The 23601-nt window shown below is 48.3% G+C and overlaps 1 protein-coding gene across 1 annotated transcript in view; it reads right to left on the reverse strand.

The window, feature by feature from the left end:
• Window positions 1-23601, reverse strand: part of nin (ninein (GSK3B interacting protein)) — a 114718-nt gene that overhangs the window by 66516 nt on the left and 24601 nt on the right. The window contains exons 5-6 of the mRNA XM_065004383.1: window positions 15305-15410; window positions 13483-13643 (exon numbers count right to left, since the gene is read on the reverse strand). Of these exons, the coding sequence (XP_064860455.1) occupies window positions 13483-13643; window positions 15305-15410 (267 nt within the window). The remainder of the gene's footprint in view (window positions 1-13482; window positions 13644-15304; window positions 15411-23601) is intronic.

A 23601-nucleotide genomic window follows, 5' to 3' on the forward strand; every position in this document is an offset into this window, starting at 1 on the left:
TCATCCAGGTCTCTCTCTCTCCTCCTCTCCCATGACTCTCTCTCTCTCTCCTCATCCATGTCTCTCTCTCTCTCCTCATCCATGTCTCTCTCTCTCTCCTCATCCATGTCTCTCTCTCTCTCCTCATCCATGTCTCTCTCTCTCTCCTCATCCATGTCTCTCTCTCTCTCCTCATCCATGTCTCTCTCTCTCCTCCTCTACCTCCATGTCTCTCTCTCCTCTCCCATGACTCTCTCTCTCCTCTCCCATGACTCTCTCTCTCTCCTCCTCTACCTCCATGTCTCTCTCTCTCTCCTCTCCCATGTCTCTCTCTCTCTCCTCATCCATGTCTCTCTCTCTCCTCATCCAGGTCTCTCTCTCTCCTCCTCTAGCTCCATGTCTCTCTCTCTCTCTCTCTCCCATGACTCTCTCTCTCTCCTCATCCAGGTCTCTCTCTCTCCTCCTCTACCTCCATGACTCTCTCTCTCTCTCCTCTCCCATGACTCTCTCTCTCTCCTCATCCATGTCTCTCTCTCTCTCCTCATCCATGTCTCTCTCTCTCTCCTCATTCATGTCTCTCTCTCTCTCCTCATCCATGTCTCTCTCTCCATGTCTCTCTCTCTCTCCTCATCCATGTCTCTCTCTCCTCCTCTACCTCCATGTCTCTCTCTCTCTCCTCATCCATGTCTCTCTCTCCTCCTCTACCTCCATGTCTCTCTCTCCTCTCCCATGACTCTCTCTCTCCTCTCCCATGACTCTCTCTCTCCTCATCCATGTCTCTCTCTCTCTCCTCATCCATGTCTCTCTCTCTCTCCTCCTCCATGTCTCTCTCTCTCCTCATCCATGTCTCTCTCTCCTCCTCTACCTCCATGTCTCTCTCTCCTCTCCCATGACTCTCCCTCTCCTCTCCCATGATTCTCTCTCTCTCTCCTCATCCATGTCTCTCTCTCTCCTCCTCTACCTCCATGTCTCTCTCTCTCTCCTCCTCTACCTCCATGTCTCTCTCTCTCTCCTCCTCTACCTCCATGTCTCTCTCTCTCCTCATCCATGTCTCTCTCTCTCTCCTCATCCATGTCTCTCTCTCCTCCTCTACCTCCATGTCTCTCTCTCCTCTCCCATGACTCTCTCTCTCCTCTCCCATGACTCTCTCTCCTCTCCCATGACTCTCTCTCTCTCCTCATCCATGTCTCTCTCTCTCCTCATCCATGTCTCTCTCTCTCCTCCTCTACCTCCATGTCTCTCTCTCTCTCCTCCTCTACCTCCATGTCTCTCTCTCCTCTCCCATGACACTCTCTCTCTCTCCTCATCCATGTCTCTCTCTCTCTCCTCATTCATGTCTCTCTCTCTCTCCTCATCCATGTCTCTCTCTCCATGTCTCTCTCTCTCCTCATCCATGTCTCTCTCTCTCTCCTCATCCATGTCTCTCTCTCTCCTCATCCATGTCTCTCTCTCTCTCTCCCATGTCTCTCTCTCTCTCCTCATCCATGTCTCTCTCTCTCTCCTCATCCATGTCTCTCCTCTCTCTCCTCATCCATGTCTCTCTCTCTCTCCTCATCCATGTCCTCTCCCTCTCTCTCCTCATCCATGTCTCTCTCTCTCTCCTCATCCATGTCTCTCTCTCTCTCTCATCAGGTCTCCTCATCCTCTCCTCATCCATGTCTCTCTCTCTCCTCATCCATGTCTCTCTCTCTCCTCATCCAGGTCTCTCTCTCTCCTCATCCAGGTCTATCTCTCTCTCCTCTCCCATGACTCTCTCTCTCTCCTCATCCATGTCTCTCTCTCTCTCCTCATCCATGTCTCTCTCTCTCCTCATCCAGGTCTCTCTCTCTCTCCTCATCCAGGTCTCTCTCTCTCCTCCTCTCCCTCTCTCTCTCTCTCTCATCCATGTCTCTCTCTCTCTCTCCTCATCCATGTCTCTCTCTCTCCTCCTCTACCTCCATGTCTCTCTCTCTCCTCTCCCATGACTCTCTCTCTCCTCTCCATCTCTCTCTCTCTCTCCTCCTCTACCTCCATGTCTCTCTCTCTCTCCTCTCCCATGTCTCTCTCTCTCTCCTCATCCATGTCTCTCTCTCTCCTCATCCAGGTCTCTCTCTCTCCTCCTCTAGCTCCATGTCTCTCTCTCTCTCCTCTCCCATGACTCTCTCTCTCTCCTCATCCAGGTCTCTCTCTCTCCTCCTCTACCTCCATGACTCTCTCTCTCCTCTCCCATGACTCTCTTTCTCTCCTCATCCATGTCTCTCTCTCTCTCCTCATCCATGTCTCTCTCTCTCTCCTCATCCATGTCTCTCTCTCCATGTCTCTCTCTCTCTCCTCATCCATGTCTCTCTCTCCTCCTCTACCTCCATGTCTCTCTCTCTCTCCTCATCCATGTCTCTCTCTCCTCTACCTCCATGTCTCTCTCTCCTCTCCCATGACTCTCTCTCTCCTCTCCCATGACTCTCTCTCTCCTCATCCATGTCTCTCTCTCTCTCCTCTCCCATGACTCTCTCTCTCTCCTCATCCATGTCTCTCTCTCTCTCCTCTCCCATGACTCTCTCTCTCTCCTCATCCATGTCTCTCTCTCTCTCCTCTCCCATGACTCTCTCTCTCTCCTCATCCATGTCTCTCTCTCTCCTCTCCCATGACTCTCTCTCTCTCCTCATCCATGTCTCTCTCTCTCTCCTCTCCATGACTCTCTCTCTCTCCTCATCCATGTCTCTCTCTCTCCTCTCCCATGTCTCTCTCTCTCTCCTCATCCATGTCTCTCTCTCTCCTCTCCCATGACTCTCTCTCTCTCCTCATCCATGTCTCTCTCTCCTCTCCCATGTCTCTCTCTCTCTCCTCATCCATGTCTCTCTCTCTCTCCTCCTCTACCTCCATGTCTCTCTCTCTCTCCTCTCCCATGACTCTCTCTCTCCTCTCCCATGACTCTCTCTCTCCTCCTCTACCTCCATGTCTCTCTCTCTCTCCTCTCCCATGACTCTCTCTCTCCTCTCCCATGACTCTCTCTCTCCTCCTCTACCTCCATGTCTCTCTCTCTCTCCTCTCCCATGTCTCTCTCTCTCTCCTCATCCATGTCTCTCTCTCTCTCCTCATCCAGGTCTCTCTCTCTCCTCCTCTACCTCCATGTCTCTCTCTCTCTCCTCTCCCATGTCTCTCTCTCTCTCCTCATTCATGTCTCTCTCTCTCTCCTCATCCATGTCTCTCTCTCCATGTCTCTCTCTCTCCTCATCCATGTCTCTCTCTCTCTCCTCATCCATGTCTCTCTCTCTCTCCTCATCCATGTCTCTCTCTCCTCTCCCATGTCTCTCTCTCTCCTCATCCATGTCTCTCTCTCTCTCCTCATCCATGTCTCTCTCTCCATGTCTCTCTCTCTCCTCATCCATGTCTCTCTCTCTCTCCTCATCCATGTCTCTCTCTCCTCTCCCATGTCTCTCTCTCTCCTCATCCATGTCTCTCTCTCTCTCCTCATCCATGTCTCTCTCTCTCTCCTCATCCAGGTCTCTCTCTCTCTCTCCTCATCCATGTCTCTCTCTCTCTCCTCATCCATGTCTCTCTCTCTCTCCTCATCCATGTCTCTCTCTCTCTCCTCATCCAGGTCTCTCTCTCTCTCCTCATCCAGGTCTATCTCTCTCCTCCTCTCCCATGACTCTCTCTCTCCTCTCCCATGTCTCTCTCTCTCTCCTCATCCATGTCTCTCTCTCTCTCCTCATCCAGGTCTCTCTCTCTCTCCTCATCCAGGTCTCTCTCTCTCCTCCTCTCCCATGACTCTCTCTCTCTCCTCATCCATGTCTCTCTCTCTCTCTCTCATCCATGTCTCTCTCTCTCTCCTCATCCATGTCTCTCTCTCTCTCCTCATCCATGTCTCTCTCTCTCTCCTCATCCATGTCTCTCTCTCTCTCCTCATCCATGTCTCTCTCTCTCCTCCTCTACCTCCATGTCTCTCTCTCCTCTCCCATGACTCTCTCTCTCCTCTCCCATGACTCTCTCTCTCTCCTCCTCTACCTCCATGTCTCTCTCTCTCTCCTCTCCCATGTCTCTCTCTCTCTCCTCATCCATGTCTCTCTCTCTCCTCATCCAGGTCTCTCTCTCTCCTCCTCTAGCTCCATGTCTCTCTCTCTCTCCTCTCCCATGACTCTCTCTCTCTCCTCATCCAGGTCTCTCTCTCTCTCCTCATCCATGTCTCTCTCTCTCTCCTCATTCATGTCTCTCTCTCTCTCCTCATCCATGTCTCTCTCTCCATGTCTCTCTCTCTCTCCTCATCCATGTCTCTCTCTCCTCCTCTACCTCCATGTCTCTCTCTCTCCTCATCCATGTCTCTCTCTCTCCTCCTCTACCTCCATGTCTCTCTCTCCTCTCCCATGACTCTCTCTCTCCTCTCCCATGACTCTCTCTCTCCTCATCCATGTCTCTCTCTCTCTCCTCATCCATGTCTCTCTCTCTCTCCTCCTCCATGTCTCTCTCTCTCTCCTCATCCATGTCTCTCTCTCTCCTCTCCTCCATGTCTCTCTCTCCTCTCCCATGACTCTCTCCTCTCCTCTCCCATGATTCCCTCTCTCTCTCCTCATCCATGTCTCTCTCTCTCTCCTCTACCTCCATGTCTCTCTCTCTCTCCTCCTCTACCTCCATGTCTCTCTCTCTCTCCTCATCCATGTCTCTCTCTCTCTCCTCATCCATGTCTCTCTCTCTCCTCCTCTACCTCCATGTCTCTCTCTCCTCTCCCATGACTCTCTCTCTCCTCTCCCATGACTCTCTCTCCTCTCCCATGACTCTCTCTCTCTCCTCATCCATGTCTCTCTCTCTCCTCATCCATGTCTCTCTCTCTCTCCTCTACCTCCATGTCTCTCTCTCTCTCCTCCTCTACCTCCATGTCTCTCTCTCTCTCCCATGACACTCTCTCTCTCTCCTCATCCATGTCTCTCTCTCTCTCCTCATTCATGTCTCTCTCTCTCTCTCCTCATCCATGTCTCTCTCTCCATGTCTCTCTCTCTCCTCATCCATGTCTCTCTCTCTCTCCTCATCCATGTCTCTCTCTCTCTCCTCATCCATGTCTCTCTCTCTCTCCCATGTCTCTCTCTCTCCTCATCCATGTCTCTCTCTCTCTCTCATCCATGTCTCTCTCTCCATGTCTCTCTCTCTCCTCATCCATGTCTCTCTCTCTCTCCCATCCATGTCTCTCTCTCCTCTCCCATGTCTCTCTCTCTCCTCATCCATGTCTCTCTCTCTCTCCTCATCCATGTCTCTCTCTCTCTCCTCATCCAGGTCTCTCTCTCTCTCCTCATCCATGTCTCTCTCTCTCTCCTCATCCATGTCTCTCTCTCTCTCCTCATCCAGGTCTCTCTCTCTCTCCTCATCCAGGTCTATCTCTCTCCTCCTCTCCCATGACTCTCTCTCTCCTCTCCCATGTCTCTCTCTCTCTCCTCATCCATGTCTCTCTCTCTCTCCTCATCCAGGTCTCTCTCTCTCTCCTCATCCAGGTCTCTCTCTCTCCTCCTCTCCATGACTCTCTCTCTCTCCTCATCCATGTCTCTCTCTCTCTCTCCTCATCCATGTCTCTCTCTCTCTCCTCATCCATGTCTCTCTCTCTCTCCTCATCCATGTCTCTCTCTCTCTCCTCATCCATGTCTCTCTCTCTCTCCTCATCCATGTCTCTCTCTCTCCTCCTCTACCTCCATGTCTCTCTCTCCTCTCCCATGACTCTCTCTCTCCTCTCCCATGACTCTCTCTCTCTCCTCCTCTACCTCCATGTCTCTCTCTCTCTCCTCTCCCATGTCTCTCTCTCTCTCCTCATCCATGTCTCTCTCTCTCCTCATCCAGGTCTCTCTCTCTCTCTCCTCTAGCTCCATGTCTCTCTCTCTCTCCTCTCCCATGACTCTCTCTCTCTCCTCATCCAGGTCTCTCTCTCTCCTCATCCATGTCTCTCTCTCTCTCCTCATTCATGTCTCTCTCTCTCTCCTCATCCATGTCTCTCTCTCCATGTCTCTCTCTCTCTCCTCATCCATGTCTCTCTCTCCTCCTCTCTCCATGTCTCTCTCTCTCCTCATCCATGTCTCTCTCTCTCTCCTCTACCTCCATGTCTCTCTCTCCTCTCCCATGACTCTCTCTCTCCTCTCCCATGACTCTCTCTCTCTCTCCTCATCCATGTCTCTCTCTCTCCTCATCCATGTCTCTCTCTCTCTCCTCCTCCATGTCTCTCTCTCTCCTCATCCATGTCTCTCTCTCCTCCTCTACCTCCATGTCTCTCTCTCCTCTCCCATGACTCTCCCTCTCCTCTCCCATGGTCTCTCTCTCTCTCTCCTCATCCATGTCTCTCTCTCTCCCTCCTCTACCTCCATGTCTCTCTCTCTCTCCCTCCTCTACCTCCATGTCTCTCTCTCTCTCCTCCATGTCTCTCTCCATGTCTCTCTCTCTCTCCTCATCCATGTCTCTCTCTCTCTCCTCATCCATGTCTCTCTCTCCTCCTCTACCTCCATGTCTCTCTCTCTCTCCTCATCCATGTCTCTCTCTCCTCCTCTACCTCCATGTCTCTCTCTCCTCTCCCATGACTCTCTCTCTCTCCTCTCCCATGACTCTCTCTCTCCTCATCCATGTCTCTCTCTCTCTCTCCTCATCCATGTCTCTCTCTCTCTCCTCCTCCATGTCTCTCTCTCTCCTCATCCATGTCTCTCTCTCCTCCTCTACCTCCATGTCTCTCTCCTCTCCCATGACTCTCCCTCTCCTCTCCCATGATTCTCTCTCTCTCTCCTCATCCATGTCTCTCTCTCTCCTCCTCTACCTCCATGTCTCTCTCTCTCTCTCCTCTACCTCCATGTCTCTCTCTCTCTCCTCCTCTACCTCCATGTCTCTCTCTCTCTCCTCATCCATGTCTCTCTCTCTCCTCATCCATGTCTCTCTCTCCTCCTCTACCTCCATGTCTCTCTCTCCTCTCCCATGACTCTCTCTCTCCTCTCCCATGACTCTCTCTCCTCTCCCATGACTCTCTCTCTCTCCTCATCCATGTCTCTCTCTCTCCTCATCCATGTCTCTCTCTCTCCTCCTCTACCTCCATGTCTCTCTCTCTCTCCTCCTCTACCTCCATGTCTCTCTCTCCTCTCCCATGACACTCTCTCTCTCTCCTCATCCATGTCTCTCTCTCTCTCCTCATTCATGTCTCTCTCTCTCTCCTCATCCATGTCTCTCTCTCCATGTCTCTCTCTCTCCTCATCCATGTCTCTCTCTCTCTCCTCATCCATGTCTCTCTCTCTCTCCTCATCCATGTCTCTCTCTCCTCTCCCATGTCTCTCTCTCTCCTCATCCATGTCTCTCTCTCTCTCTCTCCTCATCCATGTCTCTCTCTCCATGTCTCTCTCTCTCTCCTCATCCATGTCTCTCTCTCTCTCCTCATCCATGTCTCTCTCTCCTCTCCCATGTCTCTCTCTCTCCTCATCCATGTCTCTCTCTCTCTCCTCATCCATGTCTCTCTCTCTCTCCTCATCCAGGTCTCTCTCTCTCTCCTCATCCATGTCTCTCTCTCTCTCCTCATCCATGTCTCTCTCTCTCTCCTCATCCAGGTCTCTCTCTCTCTCCTCATCCAGGTCTATCTCTCTCCTCCTCTCCCATGACTCTCTCTCTCCTCTCCCATGTCTCTCTCTCTCTCCTCATCCATGTCTCTCTCTCTCTCCTCATCCAGGTCTCTCTCTCTCTCCTCATCCAGGTCTCTCTCTCTCCTCCTCTCCCATTACTCTCTCTCTCTCCTCATCCATGTCTCTCTCTCTCTCTCCTCATCCATGTCTCTCTCTCTCTCCTCATCCATGTCTCTCTCTCTCTCCTCATCCATGTCTCTCTCTCTCTCCTCATCCATGTCTCTCTCTCTCTCCTCATCCATGTCTCTCTCTCTCCTCCTCTACCTCCATGTCTCTCTCTCCTCTCCCATGACTCTCTCTCTCCTCTCCCATGACTCTCTCTCTCTCCTCCTCTACCTCCATGTCTCTCTCTCTCTCCTCTCCCATGTCTCTCTCTCTCTCCTCATCCATGTCTCTCTCTCTCCTCATCCAGGTCTCTCTCTCTCCTCCTCTAGCTCCATGTCTCTCTCTCTCTCCTCTCCCATGACTCTCTCTCTCTCCTCATCCAGGTCTCTCTCTCTCCTCCTCTACCTCCATGACTCTCTCTCTCCTCTCCCATGACTCTCTTTCTCTCCTCATCCATGTCTCTCTCTCTCTCCTCATCCATGTCTCTCTCTCTCTCCTCATTCATGTCTCTCTCTCTCTCCTCATCCATGTCTCTCTCTCCATGTCTCTCTCTCTCTCCTCATCCATGTCTCTCTCTCCTCCTCTACCTCCATGTCTCTCTCTCTCTCCTCATCCATGTCTCTCTCTCCTCTCCCATGACTCTCTCTCTCCTCTCCCATGACTCTCTCTCTCCTCATCCATGTCTCTCTCTCTCTCCTCATCCATGTCTCTCTCTCTCTCCTCCTCCATGTCTCTCTCTCTCCTCATCCATGTCTCTCTCTCCTCCTCTACCTCCATGTCTCTCTCTCCTCTCCCATGACTCTCCCTCTCCTCTCCCATGACTCTCTCTCCTCTCCCATGATTCTCTCTCTCTCTCCTCATCCATGTCTCTCTCTCTCCTCCTCTACCTCCATGTCTCTCTCTCTCTCCTCCTCTACCTCCATGTCTCTCTCTCTCTCCTCCTCTACCTCCATGTCTCTCTCTCTCTCCTCATCCATGTCTCTCTCTCTCTCCTCATCCATGTCTCTCTCTCCTCCTCTACCTCCATGTCTCTCTCTCCTCTCCCATGACTCTCTCTCTCCTCTCCCATGACTCTCTCTCCTCTCCCATGACTCTCTCTCTCTCCTCATCCATGTCTCTCTCTCTCCTCATCCATGTCTCTCTCTCTCCTCCTCTACCTCCATGTCTCTCTCTCTCTCCTCCTCTACCTCCATGTCTCTCTCTCCTCTCCCATGACACTCTCTCTCTCTCCTCATCCATGTCTCTCTCTCTCTCCTCATCCATGTCTCTCTCTCTCCTCCTCATCCATGTCTCTCTCTCCTCCTCTACCTCCATGTCTCTCTCTCTCTCCTCATTCATGTCTCTCTCTCTCCTCCATGTCTCTCTCTCCTCTCCCATGACTCTCTCTCTCTCCTCTCCCATGACTCTCTCCCCATCTCAGTCTCTCCTCCTCCTCCATGTCTCTCTCTCTCTCCTCATTCATGTCTCTCTCTCTCCTCCTCCACCTCCATGTCTCTCTCTCCTCTCCCATGACTCTCTCTCTCTCTCCTCTCCCATGACTCTCTCTCTCCTCTCCCTCTCTACTCTCCTCCATGACTCTCTCTCCTTCTCTACTCTCCTCCATGACTCTCTCTCCTCCTCCTCCATGATTCTCTCTCTCCCTCTTGTCGTCTCCTCCTCCCCACCCCTTAATTCTTTGTTAGCTGAAATCCCTGGCCTGTCTCAACATGAAGATGTGGAGGGGGATAAAACACAGTCGTTGCCTTGACCACCACAACACTGGCAGCATAGTGAGCACACACACACACGCACACACACACGCGCGCGCACACACACACACACACACACACACACACACACACACACACACACACACACACACACACACACACACACACACGCACACAGAGCAAGGTTCAAAGTACCCTGGTTCCTAATCAGTGTACATACAGTATTATATTAAGAGTCAATCATGTCCTGATGCTATTGCTAACATTTATTTTTTTAATTTAACCTTAATTTAACTAGGTAAGTCAGTTAAGAACAAATTCTTATGTTACAATGACGGCCTACCAGAAGACAAAAGGCCTCCTGTGGGGACGGGGGCTGGGATTAAAAAAATATATATAGGACAAAACATCACGACAAGAGAGACACCAGAACACTACATAAAGAGAGATCTAAGACAACAACACAGTATGGTAGCAACACAACATGACAACAACATGGTAGCAACACAACATGACAACAACATGGTAGCAACACAACATGACAATAACATGGTAGCAACACAACATGACAACAACATGGTAGAAACACAACATGACAATAACATGGTAGAAACACAACATGACAACAACATGGTAGCAACACAGCATGGTAGCAACACAACATGGTAGCAACACAGCATGGTAGCAACACAGCATGGTAGCAACACAGCATGGTAGCAACACAACATGACAACAACATGGTAGCAACACAGCATGGTAGCAACACAACATGACAACAACATGGTAGCAACACAGCATGGTAGCAACACAACATGACAACAACATGGTAGCAACACAACATGGTAGCAACACAACATGACAACAACATGGTAGCAACACAACATGACAACAACATTGTAGCAACACAACATGGCAACAACATGGTAGCAACACAACATGACAACAACACGGTAGCAACACAGCATGGTAGCAACACAACATGACAACAACATGGTAGCAACACAACATGACAACAACATGGTAGCAACACAACATGACAACAACATGGTAGCAACACAGCATGGTAGCAACACAACATGACAACAACACGGTAGCAACACAACATGATAGCAGCACAAAACATGGTACAAACATTATTAGTCACAGACAACAGCACAAAGGGCCATAAGGTAGAGACAACAATACATCACACAAAGCAGCCACAACTGTCAGTAAGAGGGTCCATGATTGAGTTTTTGAATGAAGAGATGGAGATAAAACTGTCCAGTTTGAGTGGTTTGTTGTTGCAACTTGTTCCAGTCGCTTCCTGCATAGCTGAATCAATCTGTATAACAACAAAGACCAACGAATGTCCAGGTCCTGTAGACAGGTGTTGACCTACAAGTATCAGCAATGACAAAACAAGAGGTGCTATTTCTGTTGAAGTACAGTAATGGCCACAGTGTAGAAGTGGGCCGAGGTTGATCATCTTAAGTTCTCTGGTATACTTTAGCATCGCTGTTATTAATATATAGATGTAACGGCAGATCTCCTCTTCGTCTGAAGAGGAGTAAGGATCGGACCAAGATGCAGCGTGGTAAGTGTCCATAATGTTTTTAATAATGACAAATGAACACTCGAACAAAAACAAACGATAACGTGAAATCTACAAAAACCGAAACAGTCCCGTGTGGCGACAAACACGGAAACAAACACCCACAAACCAACAGTGAAACCCAGGCTACCTAAGTATGATTCTCAATCAGAGACAACCAGGCTACCTAAGTATGATTCTCAATCAGAGACAACCAGGCTACCTAAGTATGGTTCTCAATCAGAGACAACCAGGCTACCTAAGTATGGTTCTCAATCAGAGACAACCAGGCTACCTAAGTATGGTTCTCAATCAGAGACAACCAGGCTACCTAAGTATGGTTCTCAATCAGAGACAACCAGGCTACCTAAGTATGGTTCTCAATCAGAGACAACCAGGCTACCTAAGTATGGTTCTCAATCAGGGACAACCAGGCTACCTAAGTATGGTTCTCAATCAGAGACAACTAATGACACCTGCCTCTGATTGATACTAGGCCGAAACAGAAACCAAAAACATAGAACAAATTCTTATTTTCAATGACGGCCTAGGAACAGTGGGTTAACTGCCTGTTCAGGGGCAGAACAACAGATTTGTACCATGTCAGCTCGGGGGTTTGAACTTGCAACCATCCAGTTACTAGTCCAAAGCTCTAACCACTAGGCTACCCTGCCGCCCCAGGGTAGCCATAGTTGAGAATAGCCAGAGAGGAACCTTGTGAAGGCTTTGTGTTAGAGGAGTGTGTGTGTGTGTGTGCGTGCCTACATTTCATTTAAAGATCTGGCACTAAGCTGATTATCTAACAATAACACCAACATGCTCCTATCAGCCTTCAACCTTCAGCCTTTATTTCAGGCTACTGAGAAAACACACAACATGCAAGGATAGAGAGAGACGAGGACAGAGAGAGAATGAGGACACAGAGAGAGAGGAGGACAGGGAGAGAGAGAGAGACGAGGACAGAGAGAGAATGAGGACACAGAGAGAATGAGGACACAGAGAGAGAGGAGGACAGGGAGAGAGAGAGACGAGGACAGAGAGAGAATGAGGACACAGAGAGAATGAGGACACAGAGAGAGACGAGGACAGAGAGAGACGAGGACAGAGAGAGAATGAGGACACAGAGAGAGACGAGGACAGAGAGAGAGACGAGGACAGAGAGAGAATGAGGACACAGAGAGAGACGAGGACAGAGAGAAAATGAGGACACAGAGAGAGAGGAGGACACAGAGAGAGAGGAGGACAGAGAGAAAATGAGGACAGAGAGAGAATGAGGACACAGAGAGAGACGAGGACAGAGAGAAAATGAGGACAGAGAGAGAGGAGGACACAGAGAGAGAGGAGGACAGAGTGAGAGGAGGACACAGAGAGAGACGAGGACAGAGAGAAAATGAGGACAGAGAGAGAGGAGGACACAGAGAGAGAGGAGGACAGAGTGAGAGGAGGACACAGAGAGAGATGAGGACAGAGAGAGAGAGAGATGAGGACAGAGAGAGAGGAGGACATAGAGAGAGACGAGGACAGAGAAAGACGAGGACAGAGAGAGAGATGAGGACAGAGACAAGGAAAGAGTGAGATGAGGACAGAGAGAGAGCGACAAGGACAGAGTGGGAGGAGGACACAGAGAGACGAGGACAGAGAGAGAGGAGGACAGAGAGAGAGAGGAGGACACAGAGAGAGACGAGGACAGAGATAGACAAGGAAAGAGAGAGATGAGGACAGAGAGAGATGAGGACAGAGTGAGAGGAGGACACAGAGAGAGACGAGGAGAGAGATGAGAACAGAGAGACGAGGATAGAGAGAGGAGGACAGAGAGAGAGACGAGGACAGAGAGAGACAAGGAAAGAGAGAGATGAGGACAGAGAGAGATGAGGACAGAGAGAGAGAGACGAGGACAGAGTGAGAGGAGGACACAGAGAGAGACGAGGACAGAGAGAGAGAGAGACGAGGACAGAGAGACGAGAACAGAGAGACGAGGACAGAAAGAGATGAGGACAGAGAGAGACGAGAACAGAGAGAGAGACGAGGACAGAGAGAGAGACGAGGACAGAGAGAGAGACAAGGACCGAGAAAGGCAAGGACAGCAGGTAGCCCTGAGTCTAGGCCCGTCTCCACAAAGCAGCCTTGTGGTACAGGCAGTTCCTGGTACAGCTCCTGAGGTTGTCTGATGTATCTATAATGCAGGGTCAAAGTGCTCGACACATAGAAAGCAGAGAGGAGATCATGGAACATACAGAACAATATTGCATCGACTGATGATTTAGTCAATAGGGTCTGTGTCTTTATCATTGTGTGTTGGGAGAAGAAGGAGAACCGAAGCCCAATACCGATGGTACTGGTAGAAAGTGGTGACACCGTATGTGAAGAATAACAGCAAGAGTTGAAACTGAGGTGATGAATATTAGTATATCCCTCCCTCCCTCCCTCCATCCAATCATCCATCCATCCATCCATCCATTCACCCCTCCCTCCCTCTCTCCCTCCATCCATTCATTCTCAGTAGGTAGGTGTTTACCTCACGTTTCCTGGGCACAGTAGAGTCTTCATGATCTTGTGGGTCTGTAGCGTTTGAGCTGAGCACCTCTGAGAAGTCTGTGACGGTGTCTATGAACTCCGGTGTAGAGTGTCGGCCATAGCGTTTACTACCCCGCACAAACTTAGCTTGGACTGTTGAGTCTGTGGAGAAGGAGAAGGTGATGAGAATGGTCCATACAAAAAACATAATTAAATCACGTCTAAACCTGTCACTACTTCTACCAAAGGTTCATCATTTAAAAACCTACATTTTGTTTTGTCAGGAGGACAACCTTTATCGGACACCGGGCTTTCAATGTTTTCACTTCCATTCAGACACAGACTGTGACTCAGGATACATTAGCTCAACTGACAGGGATTTGAAGTCATATTTAAGGTAGAGTGATTACCTGGTCCTAAAAGTTAACACGGATTGACCGCTCTCTAACTCTATGGCACCGATTTAGTAATCCTTCTTAAATAAGTCTTACCTGCCTCCTCTCTCTCTCTCCCTCTCTCCCCCTCTCTCTCTCTCTCTCTCTCTCTCCCTCTCTGTCTCTCTTTCTCTCTCCCTCTCTGTGTCTCTCTCTCTCCCTCTCTGTCTCTCTCTCTCTCTCCCCCCCTCTCTCTCTCTCTCTCTCTCCCCTCTCTCTCCCTCTCTCTCTCTATCCCTCTCTCTCTATCTCTCTCCCTCTCTCCTCCCCCTGGAGTCACCCTCTGGAGTGGCTCAGTCAGAGTCCTGACCTCAACCCGATTGAGATGCTGTGGTATGACCTCAAGAGAGCACTTCACACCAGACATCCCAAGAATATTGCTGAACTGAAACAGTTTTGTAAAGAGGAAGGGTCCAAAATTCCTCCAGACCGTTGTTACAGGTCTGATCCGGAACTACAGAACACGTTTGGTTGAGGTTATTGCTGCCAAAGGAGGGTCAACCAGTTATTAAATCCAAGGGTTCACATACTTTTCCCACCCTGCACTGTGAATGTTTACACGGTATGTTCAATAAAGACATGAAAACGTATAATTGTTTGTGTGTTATTAGTTTAAGCAGACTGTGTTTGTCTACTGTTGTGACCTAGATGAAGATCAGATAACATATTGTGACCAATTTATGCAGAAATCCAGGTAATTCTAAAGGGTTTTTCTTCCCACTGTATATTCAATAATAAGCACCAAGCTCTGTTGACAAGAGCGATGCAGGTTTCTCCTAAAAGCTAAGGCATTGTCAAGAGAGAGAGAGAGGTCACATGCTTGGGAGACAGAGGACCGATGCAGGTTTCTCCTAAAAGCTAAGGCATTGTCAAGAGAGAGAGAGAGGTCACATGCTTGGGAGACAGAGGACCGATGCAGGTTTCTCCTAAAAGCTAAGGCATTGTCAAGAGAGAGGTCACATGCTTGGGAGACAGAGGACCGATGCAGGTTTCTCCTAAAAGCTAAGGCATTGTCAAGAGAGAGAGAGAGGTCACATGCTTGGGAGACAGAGGACCGATGCAGGTTTCTCCTAAAAGCTAAGGCATTGTCAAGAGAGAGAGAGAGGTCACATGCTTGGGGAGACAGTCACATGCTTGGGAGACAGAGGACCGATGCAGGTTTCTCCTAAAAGCTAAGGCATTGTCAAGAGAGAGAGAGAGGTCACATGCTTGGGAGACTGAGGACCGATGCAGGTTTCTCCTAAAAGCTAAGGCATTGTCAAGAGAGAGAGAGAGGTCACATGCTTGGGAGACAGAGGACGTGAGGATCAAGGACCAATGAGTGTTTGTGAGTCGAGGAAGCTATACTGTTGAACAGTGACATCTTTCACAATTCCACTCCTTCCTTACCTGGTGATAGAGAAGCAGGTGCTGTCTCCTGACTGGGCGCAGGTGTTGCTACTATGCTTGTTGATAACACCACAATCAGGGCATTCTTGAACTGGTCAAAACCAACCTGCAACACAAAATACAACATTTTGCAATGAGACACAACAGTTTTTCTGATTGTTCTCCCACAATAACATGAACAGGGAAAGACAAAATATTACTGAGATGATAAAATATTGGTCATGAAATTCCTAACATTGAATTGCATTGAATCCTGTGAATGCAGGATGGAGGACGGGAGGTGTCCCTGGACGATATGTCTAGGGAGGAGGAGGGGGGTGTCCCCTGATGACATGTCTAGGGAGGTGGAGGAGGGGGGTGTCCCTGGACAATATGTCTAGGGAGGAGGGGGTGTCCCTGGATGACATGTCTAGGGAGGAGGAGGGGGTGTCCCCTGATGACATGTCTAGGGAGGAGGAGGGGGGTGTCCCTGGATGACATGTCTAGGGAGGAGGAGGGGGTGTCCCTGGATGACATGTCTAGGGAGGTGGAGGACGGGAGGTGGCCCTGGATGATATGTCTAGGGAGGTGGAGGAGAGGGGGTGGCCCTGGATGACATGTCTAGGGAGGAGGAGGGGGTGTCCCTGGATGACATGTCTAGGGAGGAGGAGGGGGGGTGTCCCTGGATGACATGTCTAGGGAGGAGGGGGGTGTCCCTGGATGACATGTCTAGGGAGGAGGAGGGGGTGTCCCTGGATGACATGTCTAGGGAGGAGGAGGGGGGTGTCCTTGGATGACATGTCTAGGGAGGAGGAGGGGGTGTCCCTGGATGACATGTCTAGGGAGGAGGAGGGGGTGTCCCTGGATGACATGTCTAGGGAGGAGGAGGGGGTGTCCCTGGATGACATGTCTAGGGAGGAGGAGGGGGTGTCCCTGGATGACATGTCTAGGGAGGAGGGGGGGGGTGTCCCTGGATGACATGTCTAGGGAGGAGGAGGGGGTGTCCCTGGATGACATGTCTAGGGAGGTGGAGGAGGGGGTGGCCCTGGATGACATGTCTAGGGAGGTGGAGGAGGGGGTGGCCCTGAATGACATGTCTAGGGAGGAGGAGGACGACGAGGGGTGTCCCTGGATGACATATCTAGGGAGGAGGAGGAGGGGGGTGTCCCTGGATGACATGTCTAGGGAGGAGGAGGAGGGGGGTGTCCCTGGATGACATGTCTAGGGAGGAGGAGGAGGGGGGTGTCCCTGGATGACATGTCTAGGGAGGTGGAGGAGGGGGGTGTCCCTAGATTACATGTTTATTGTTGAGGGGTAGGTCGTTGAACATCTCATTCCAAAATCATGGGCATTAATATGGAATTGGTCCCCTCTTTGCTGCTATAACAGCCACCACTCTTCTGGGAAGGCTTTCTACTAGATTTGGAACATTGCTGCGGGGACTTGCTTCCATTCAGCCACAAGAACATTAGTGAGGTTGGGTACTGAGGTTGGGCGATAAGGCATGGCTTGCAGTCCACGTTCTAATTCATCCCAAAGGTGGTCGATGGGGTTGAGGTCAGGGCTCTGTGCAGGCTAGTCAAGTTCTTCCACACCGATCTCGACAAACCATTTCTGTATAGACCTCACTTTGTGCATGGGGGCATTGTCATGCTTTTATTTCCTTTAAAAAACATTTTTTTCTCCACATTTATGTCCCAGTTACCCTTCTGGAGATGTAGATGAGAGAGAGAGAGAGGGAGAGAGAGAGAGAGAGAGAGACAGAGAGAGAGAGGAAATCAATCATGAGTTTTTCTACTATTATTTAATCAATTACTATTATAATTTGATAGTCTAATGGAGTTGCCTCTAAAAGAGGCCAACATTGGAATAATATTGAAATCTATTTTGCATCTAGATGTTGTTGTTTTTTATAGTAGAGATCAAGTTTATAAATTGCCTGGCTGGGCTGATGAGACTGTGGATTGCGCAGTCAGATGGAACAGAGGAAATAGGCATTTTAACCTCATAGAATTAGCCGGTGGTAACTTTTGGAATAGATACTGGCTGGAATGTGGTGTTAACCAATCAGCATTCAGAATTAGACCCAGCAATGGTATAAATGCTAATAACAGTAGCCAACTACTGAAATAGATAAATGGGGAGGTCAACTGAGTCAGAAATTCACTTAAATATAGCCTAAGTTATATGCGTAATGAAGCTCATGTCCACACCGACACACCGATGCTGAAACGGAGGCGCCAGAAATGTAGCCAAACTTTAATGAGACTTTAATTACAGAAATATAGGCTCATGTTTGACAATAATATTGTAGGATAATTAACATTAACGTCTAAATTCTTGATTCTGTTGACAAACAATCTGAGCAGAGGCAGTCAGCATTCGCAACGCAGGTCATATTAGCAAACCATGTTGCTTGTTGCATCTGTAGATCTCCCCTCTTTCAAAATTTCTGACAGATATTTTCATCTAGGTCACGTGTTTCCACCTCATTTGCACACACACTGTATATAGGCTTTTTCTTCTTTTTTTCTATTGTGTTATTGACTGTATGTTTTGTTTTATTCCATGTGTAACTCTGTGTTGTTGTTTGTGTCGCACTGCTTTGCTTTATTCTTGGCCAGGTTGCAGTTGTAAACGAGAACTTGTTCTCAACTAGTCTACCTGGTTAAATAAAGGTGTTCTCAACTAGCCTAGCTGGTTAAATAAAGGTGTTCTCAACTAGCCTAGCTGGTTAAATAAAGGTGTTCTCAACTAGCCTACCTGGTTAAATAAAGGTGTTCTCAACTAGCCTACCTGGTTAAATAAAGGTGTTCTCAACTAGCCTACCTGGTTAAATAAAGGTGTTCTCAACTAGCCTACCTGGTTAAATGAAGGTGTTCTCAACTAGCCTACCTGGTTAAATAAAGGTGTTCTCAACTAGCCTAGCTGGTTAAATAAAGGTGTTCTCAACTAGCCTACCTGGTTAAATAAAGGTGTTCTCAACTAGCCTACCTGGTTAAATAAAGGTGTTCTCAACTAGCCTACCTGGTTAAATAAAGGTGTTCTCAACTAGCCTACCTGGTTAAATAAAGGTGTTCTCAACTAGCCTAGCTGGTTAAATAAAGGTGTTCTCAACTAGCCTAGCTGGTTAAATAAAGGTGTTCTCAACTAGCCTAGCTGGTTAAATAAAGGTGTTCTCAACTAGCCTAGCTGGTTAAATAAAGGTGTTCTCAACTAGTCTACCTGGTTAAATAAAGGTGTTCTCAACTGGCCTACCTGGTTAAATAAAGGTGTTCTCAACTAGCCTACCTGGTTAAATAAAGGTGTTCTCAACTAGCCTACCTGGTTAAATAAAGGTGTTCTCAACTGGCCTACCTGGTTAAATAAAGGTGTTCTCAACTAGCCTACCTGGTTAAATAAAGGTGTTCTCAACTAGCCTACCTGGTTAAATAAAGGTGTTCTCAACTAGCCTACCTGGTTAAATAAAGGTGTTCTCAACTAGCCTACCTGGTTAAATAAAGGTGTTCTCAACTAGTCTACCTGGTTAAATAAAGGTGTTCTCAACTGGCCTACCTGGTTAAATAAAGGTGTTCTCAACTTGCCTACCTGGTTAAATAAAGGTGTTCTCAACTAGCCTAGCTGGTTAAATAAAGGTGTTCTCAACTAGCCTAGCTGGTTAAATAAAGGTGTTCTCAACTAGCCTACCTGGTTAAATAAAGGTGTTCTCAACTAGCCTACCTGGTTAAATAAAGGTGTTCTCAACTAGCCTACCTGGTTAAATAAAGGTGTTCTCAACTAGCCTGGTTAAATAAAGGTGTTCTCAACTAGCCTACCTGGTTAAATAAAGGTGTTCTCAACTAGCCTACCTGGTTAAATAAAGGTGTTCTCAACTAGCCTACCTGGTTAAATAAAGGTGTTCTCAACTAGCCTACCTGGTTAAATAAAGGTGTTCTCAACTAGCCTACCTGGTTAAATAAAGGTGTTCTCAACTAGCCTACCTGGTTAAATAAAGGTGTTCTCAACTAGCCTACCTGGTTAAATAAAGGTGTTCTCAACTAGCCTACCTGGTTAAATAAAGGTGTTCTCAACTAGCCTAGCTGGTTAAATAAAGGTGTTCTCAACTAGCCTACCTGGTTAAATAAAGGTGTTCTCAACTAGCCTACCTGGTTAAATAAAGGTGTTCTCAACTAGCCTACCTGGTTAAATAAAGGTGTTCTCAACTAGCCTACCTGGTTAAAATCAAAGCCTACCTGGTTGTTCTCAACTAGCCTACCTGGTTAAATAAAGGTGTTCTCAACTAGCCTACCTGGTTAAATAAAGGTGTTCTCAACTGGCCTACCTGGTTAAATAAAGGTGAAATTTAAAAAACTAAATAATAATAATTGCATTTTGGAACATTAGTGCATAGCTTACTGCTATGATCGCATTTCTGCGCTTATAATGTGAAGAAATAATAGTTAATCAACATTTTAAGCTAAATTGTTCTGATCTGTTGCATCTGTGGTAGCAGAATCAGAATTATTTAGGTAACATTGATAAATAAGATGTTTTTATCAATTTTCATAAGTATGATTATGTGGGGAAAGATACTTGGGGCCTAGAGAGGGGAGAGGTCAGGCTTGTCTTCATTTGTGAGAGTATCTGTTAAACCATGTGAAGGGATGATTGAGAGGGAACCAATTATCTCTTGGCTCCACAATGTCTGTGTGCCAGTCGCCCCCTACTTTTCCCATTGGGGAGAGGAGGATGGCAGTGTCTGTTCCCTCTGAGGTTGCCCTTATCTTGACCTAGAGGCTCACTCTTCTCTCCGTGAGCTTGTCCAGGAGGTATTGTATTTTTGATGGGAGTGTCTACAATTGACAATTGATATATGCCATTGGATGAGATAATGTTTTGGTTCTAAGTGGTACCAAGAATGAGACAAGAACTTCGGTTTTAGAGAACAAACTGAAGGATAATTTATAGCTAATGCTGTCTGGCTATAGGATACTCCTTTTTTCAAGTAAAAAGTTTTTTGTGTAATGTTCCTAAGATCTGTTATTTGTCATGTGACTGTCACATGGCTGACCAGTCTGTTTGATGGGTGTGTCTTGGCTATAAATTACACTAAGAACTGTTTTGTAAGCACTCTCAGAGAATTAATTTATGGACACTGAATTGATCTGAGAGTCACAGGGCTATGGCGAAGCTCATATAATTAAAGATGGGACTTAATAACTCTGACTTGTGTGTGGCTTGCTCTCTCATGATTTGGTAATACAGGAAATTTCCACGACACATCAGCCTCATTTTTTCAAAGTTTTGATTTTGATGTACGGTAGTTGCATGAATTTTGGATCCATCGTCCCAGAGTCTGTGAGAACTGTCCCAGTCTGTTAGAACTGTCCCAGAGTCTGTGAGAACTGTCCCAGAGTCTGTTAGAACTGTTCCAGACTCTGTGCGAACTGTCCCAGAGTCTGTGAGAACTGTCCCAGAGTCTGTTAGAACTGTTCCAGACTCTGTGCGAACTGTCCCAGAGTCTGTGAGAACTGTCCCAGAGTCTGTTATAACTGTCCCAGTCTGTTAGAACTGTCCCAGAGTCTGTTAGAACTGTCCCAGAGTCAGTTAGAACTGTCCCAGTCTGTTAGAACTGTCCCAGAGTCTGTTAGAACTGTCACAGAGTCTGTTAGAACTGTCCCAGAGTCTGTTAGAACTGTCCCAGAGTCAGTTAGAACTGTCCCAGTCTGTTAGAACTGTCCCAGAGTCTGTTAGATCTGTCCCAGTCTGTTAGAACTGTCCCAGAGTCTGTTAGAACTGTCACAGAGTCTGTTAGAACTGTCCCAGAGTCTGTTAGAACTGTCCCAGAGTCTGTTAGATCTGTCCCAGTCTGTTAGAACTGTCCCAGAGTCTGTTAGAACTGTCACAGAGTCTGTTAGAACTGTCCCAGAGTCTGTTAGAACTGTCCCAGAGTCTGTTAGAACTGTCCCGATTATTTCTCAGTTGTTCTCCCTTGCTGTGTTGGTTCTAATAATGATTGGTAAGACTGGAGGGGGGGGGGCAGGATACAACTCTTAACACCAATGACTGTGGTCAACACGCACACACACACCTGCTGCCCTCCCCCTCCCTATCACTCACTCAGTCACTCAGCAACAGCCTGCCTCACGCCCTGATAGTCAGCAGCAGGTCACAATAAAATTACAGGTGCAATTTAGAAACAGACAATGCCAGGAACACTGTGAATGCTGTCACAACAGACAATGGGAACACTGTGAATGCTGTCACAACAGACAATGCCAGGAACACTGTGAATGCTGTCACAACAGACAATGGGAACACTGTGAATGCTGTCACAACAGACAATGGGAACACTGTGAATGATGTCACAACAGACAATGGGAACACTGTGAATGCTGTCACAACAGACAATGGGAACACTGTGAATGCTGTCACAGAAGCTGAACTTGGGACACAAATAGGATGCTTTTTAGTTTTGCGTCCTTTACCAAATAAATCTAAAATTAACTCCAGTAACGGTTGGCATTTCATTCCCCCGCTGTACCGTAACCGAACCGATCTGTGACCTCAAAACCGCAATACGTACCTGGGTTTGGTGAACTGTCACACCTCTAGTTATGAGTAATGTGGGCTTATTTTGGGGGAATCCATCCACCCAACCATACAAAGCAATCCAGAGGCTACCTGCCAGATTTTGGTGGTGGGCAGCTGTGAATGAGTGAATTTGACCATTAATAAAATTGAAGCGATATTTTATTTGGACCAGACAGGGAGGATACACGATAACAAAAGATGTAACCAATGTCATTCCTATTTCAGGCCGAACAAAGCAAGGGGGGGATTTTCCTCATCAAGCACCCTCTCAAACAGACACACTTCACTTGTGAATGTTGATTAGCCTGGTTGTTATGACAACAGACACCTGGGATGAGAAGGCCAATTAAAATTTCTCTCTAAAACAAGACGGCTAACAAAGCATCAGGAGACTGGCCCTGGTTCCCTGTCTGACTGGCTCCCTGGTTGACCGGCTCCCTGGCTGACTGGCTCCCTGGTTGACCGGCTCCCTGGTTGACTGGCTGACTGTCTCCCTGGTTGACTGGCTCCCTGGTTGATTGGCTGACTGGCACCCTGGTTGATTGGCTGACTGGCACCCTGGTTGACCGGCTCTCTGGTTGACTGGCTCCCTGGCTGACTGGCTCCCTGGTTGACTGACTCCCTGGTTGACTGGCTCCCTGGCTGACTGGCTCCCTGGTTGACTGACTCCCTGGTTGACTGGCACCCTGGTTGACTGACTCCCTGGTTGACTGGCTCCCTGGTTGACTGGCTCCCTGGTTGACTGACTCCCTGGTTGACTGGCACCCTGGTTGACTGGCTCCCTGGTTGACTGGCTCTCTAGCTGACTGGCTCCCTGGTTGACTGGCTCCCTGGTTGACTGGCTCCCTGGTTGACTGGCTCCCTGGCTGACCGGCTCCCTGGTTGACTGGCTCTCTAGCTGACTGGCTCCCTGGTTGACTGGCTCCCTGGTTGATTGGCTCCCTGGTTGACTGGCTCCCTAGCTGACTGGCTCCCTGGCTGACTGGCTCCCTGGTTGACTGGCTCCCTGACTGACTGGTTCCCTGGTTGACTGGCTCCCTGGCTGGCCACAAGTACCTGAGACACCCACCCCATAGAGTCAGACCAGAGCTGCTCTCTGAGGATAGGAGTAGAGCCCAGAAAGGTAAACCTGTATCCCACTAAACACACAGTCTGTATCCCACTCAACACACAGTCTGTATCCCACTAAACACAGAGCCTGTATCCCACTGAACACAGAGCCTGTATCCCACTAAACACACAGTCTGTATCCCACTAAACACACAGTCTGTATCCCACTAAACATAGAACCTGTATCCCACTAAACACACAGCCTGTATCCCACTAAACATAGAACCTGTATCCCACTAAACACACAGCCTGTATCCCACTAAACATAGAACCTGTATCCCACTAAACACACAGTCTGTATCCCACTAAACACACAGCCTGTATCCCACTAAACATAGAACCTGTATCCCACTAAACACACAGCCTGTATCCCACTAAACACACAGTCTGTATCCCACTAAACACACTGACTGTATCCCACTAAACACACAGCCTGTATCCCATTAAACATAGAACCTGTATTCCACATAACATAGAACCTGTATCCCATTTCAAAAAAATAGACAAGAGCTACACTGAACAACTTCACCTCATATGGTAGTCTGCAGTACAGTAGGCTTGTGATTCTACAGATTCTAATGAAAATAAATATGATTATTCATGTTCTGAATTGTTCAGCGGGGTCAATCATGTAG

This window comes from Oncorhynchus nerka, linkage group LG18 (assembly GCF_034236695.1).
Source record: "Oncorhynchus nerka isolate Pitt River linkage group LG18, Oner_Uvic_2.0, whole genome shotgun sequence".
Taxonomy (NCBI): Eukaryota; Metazoa; Chordata; class Actinopteri; order Salmoniformes; family Salmonidae; genus Oncorhynchus; species Oncorhynchus nerka.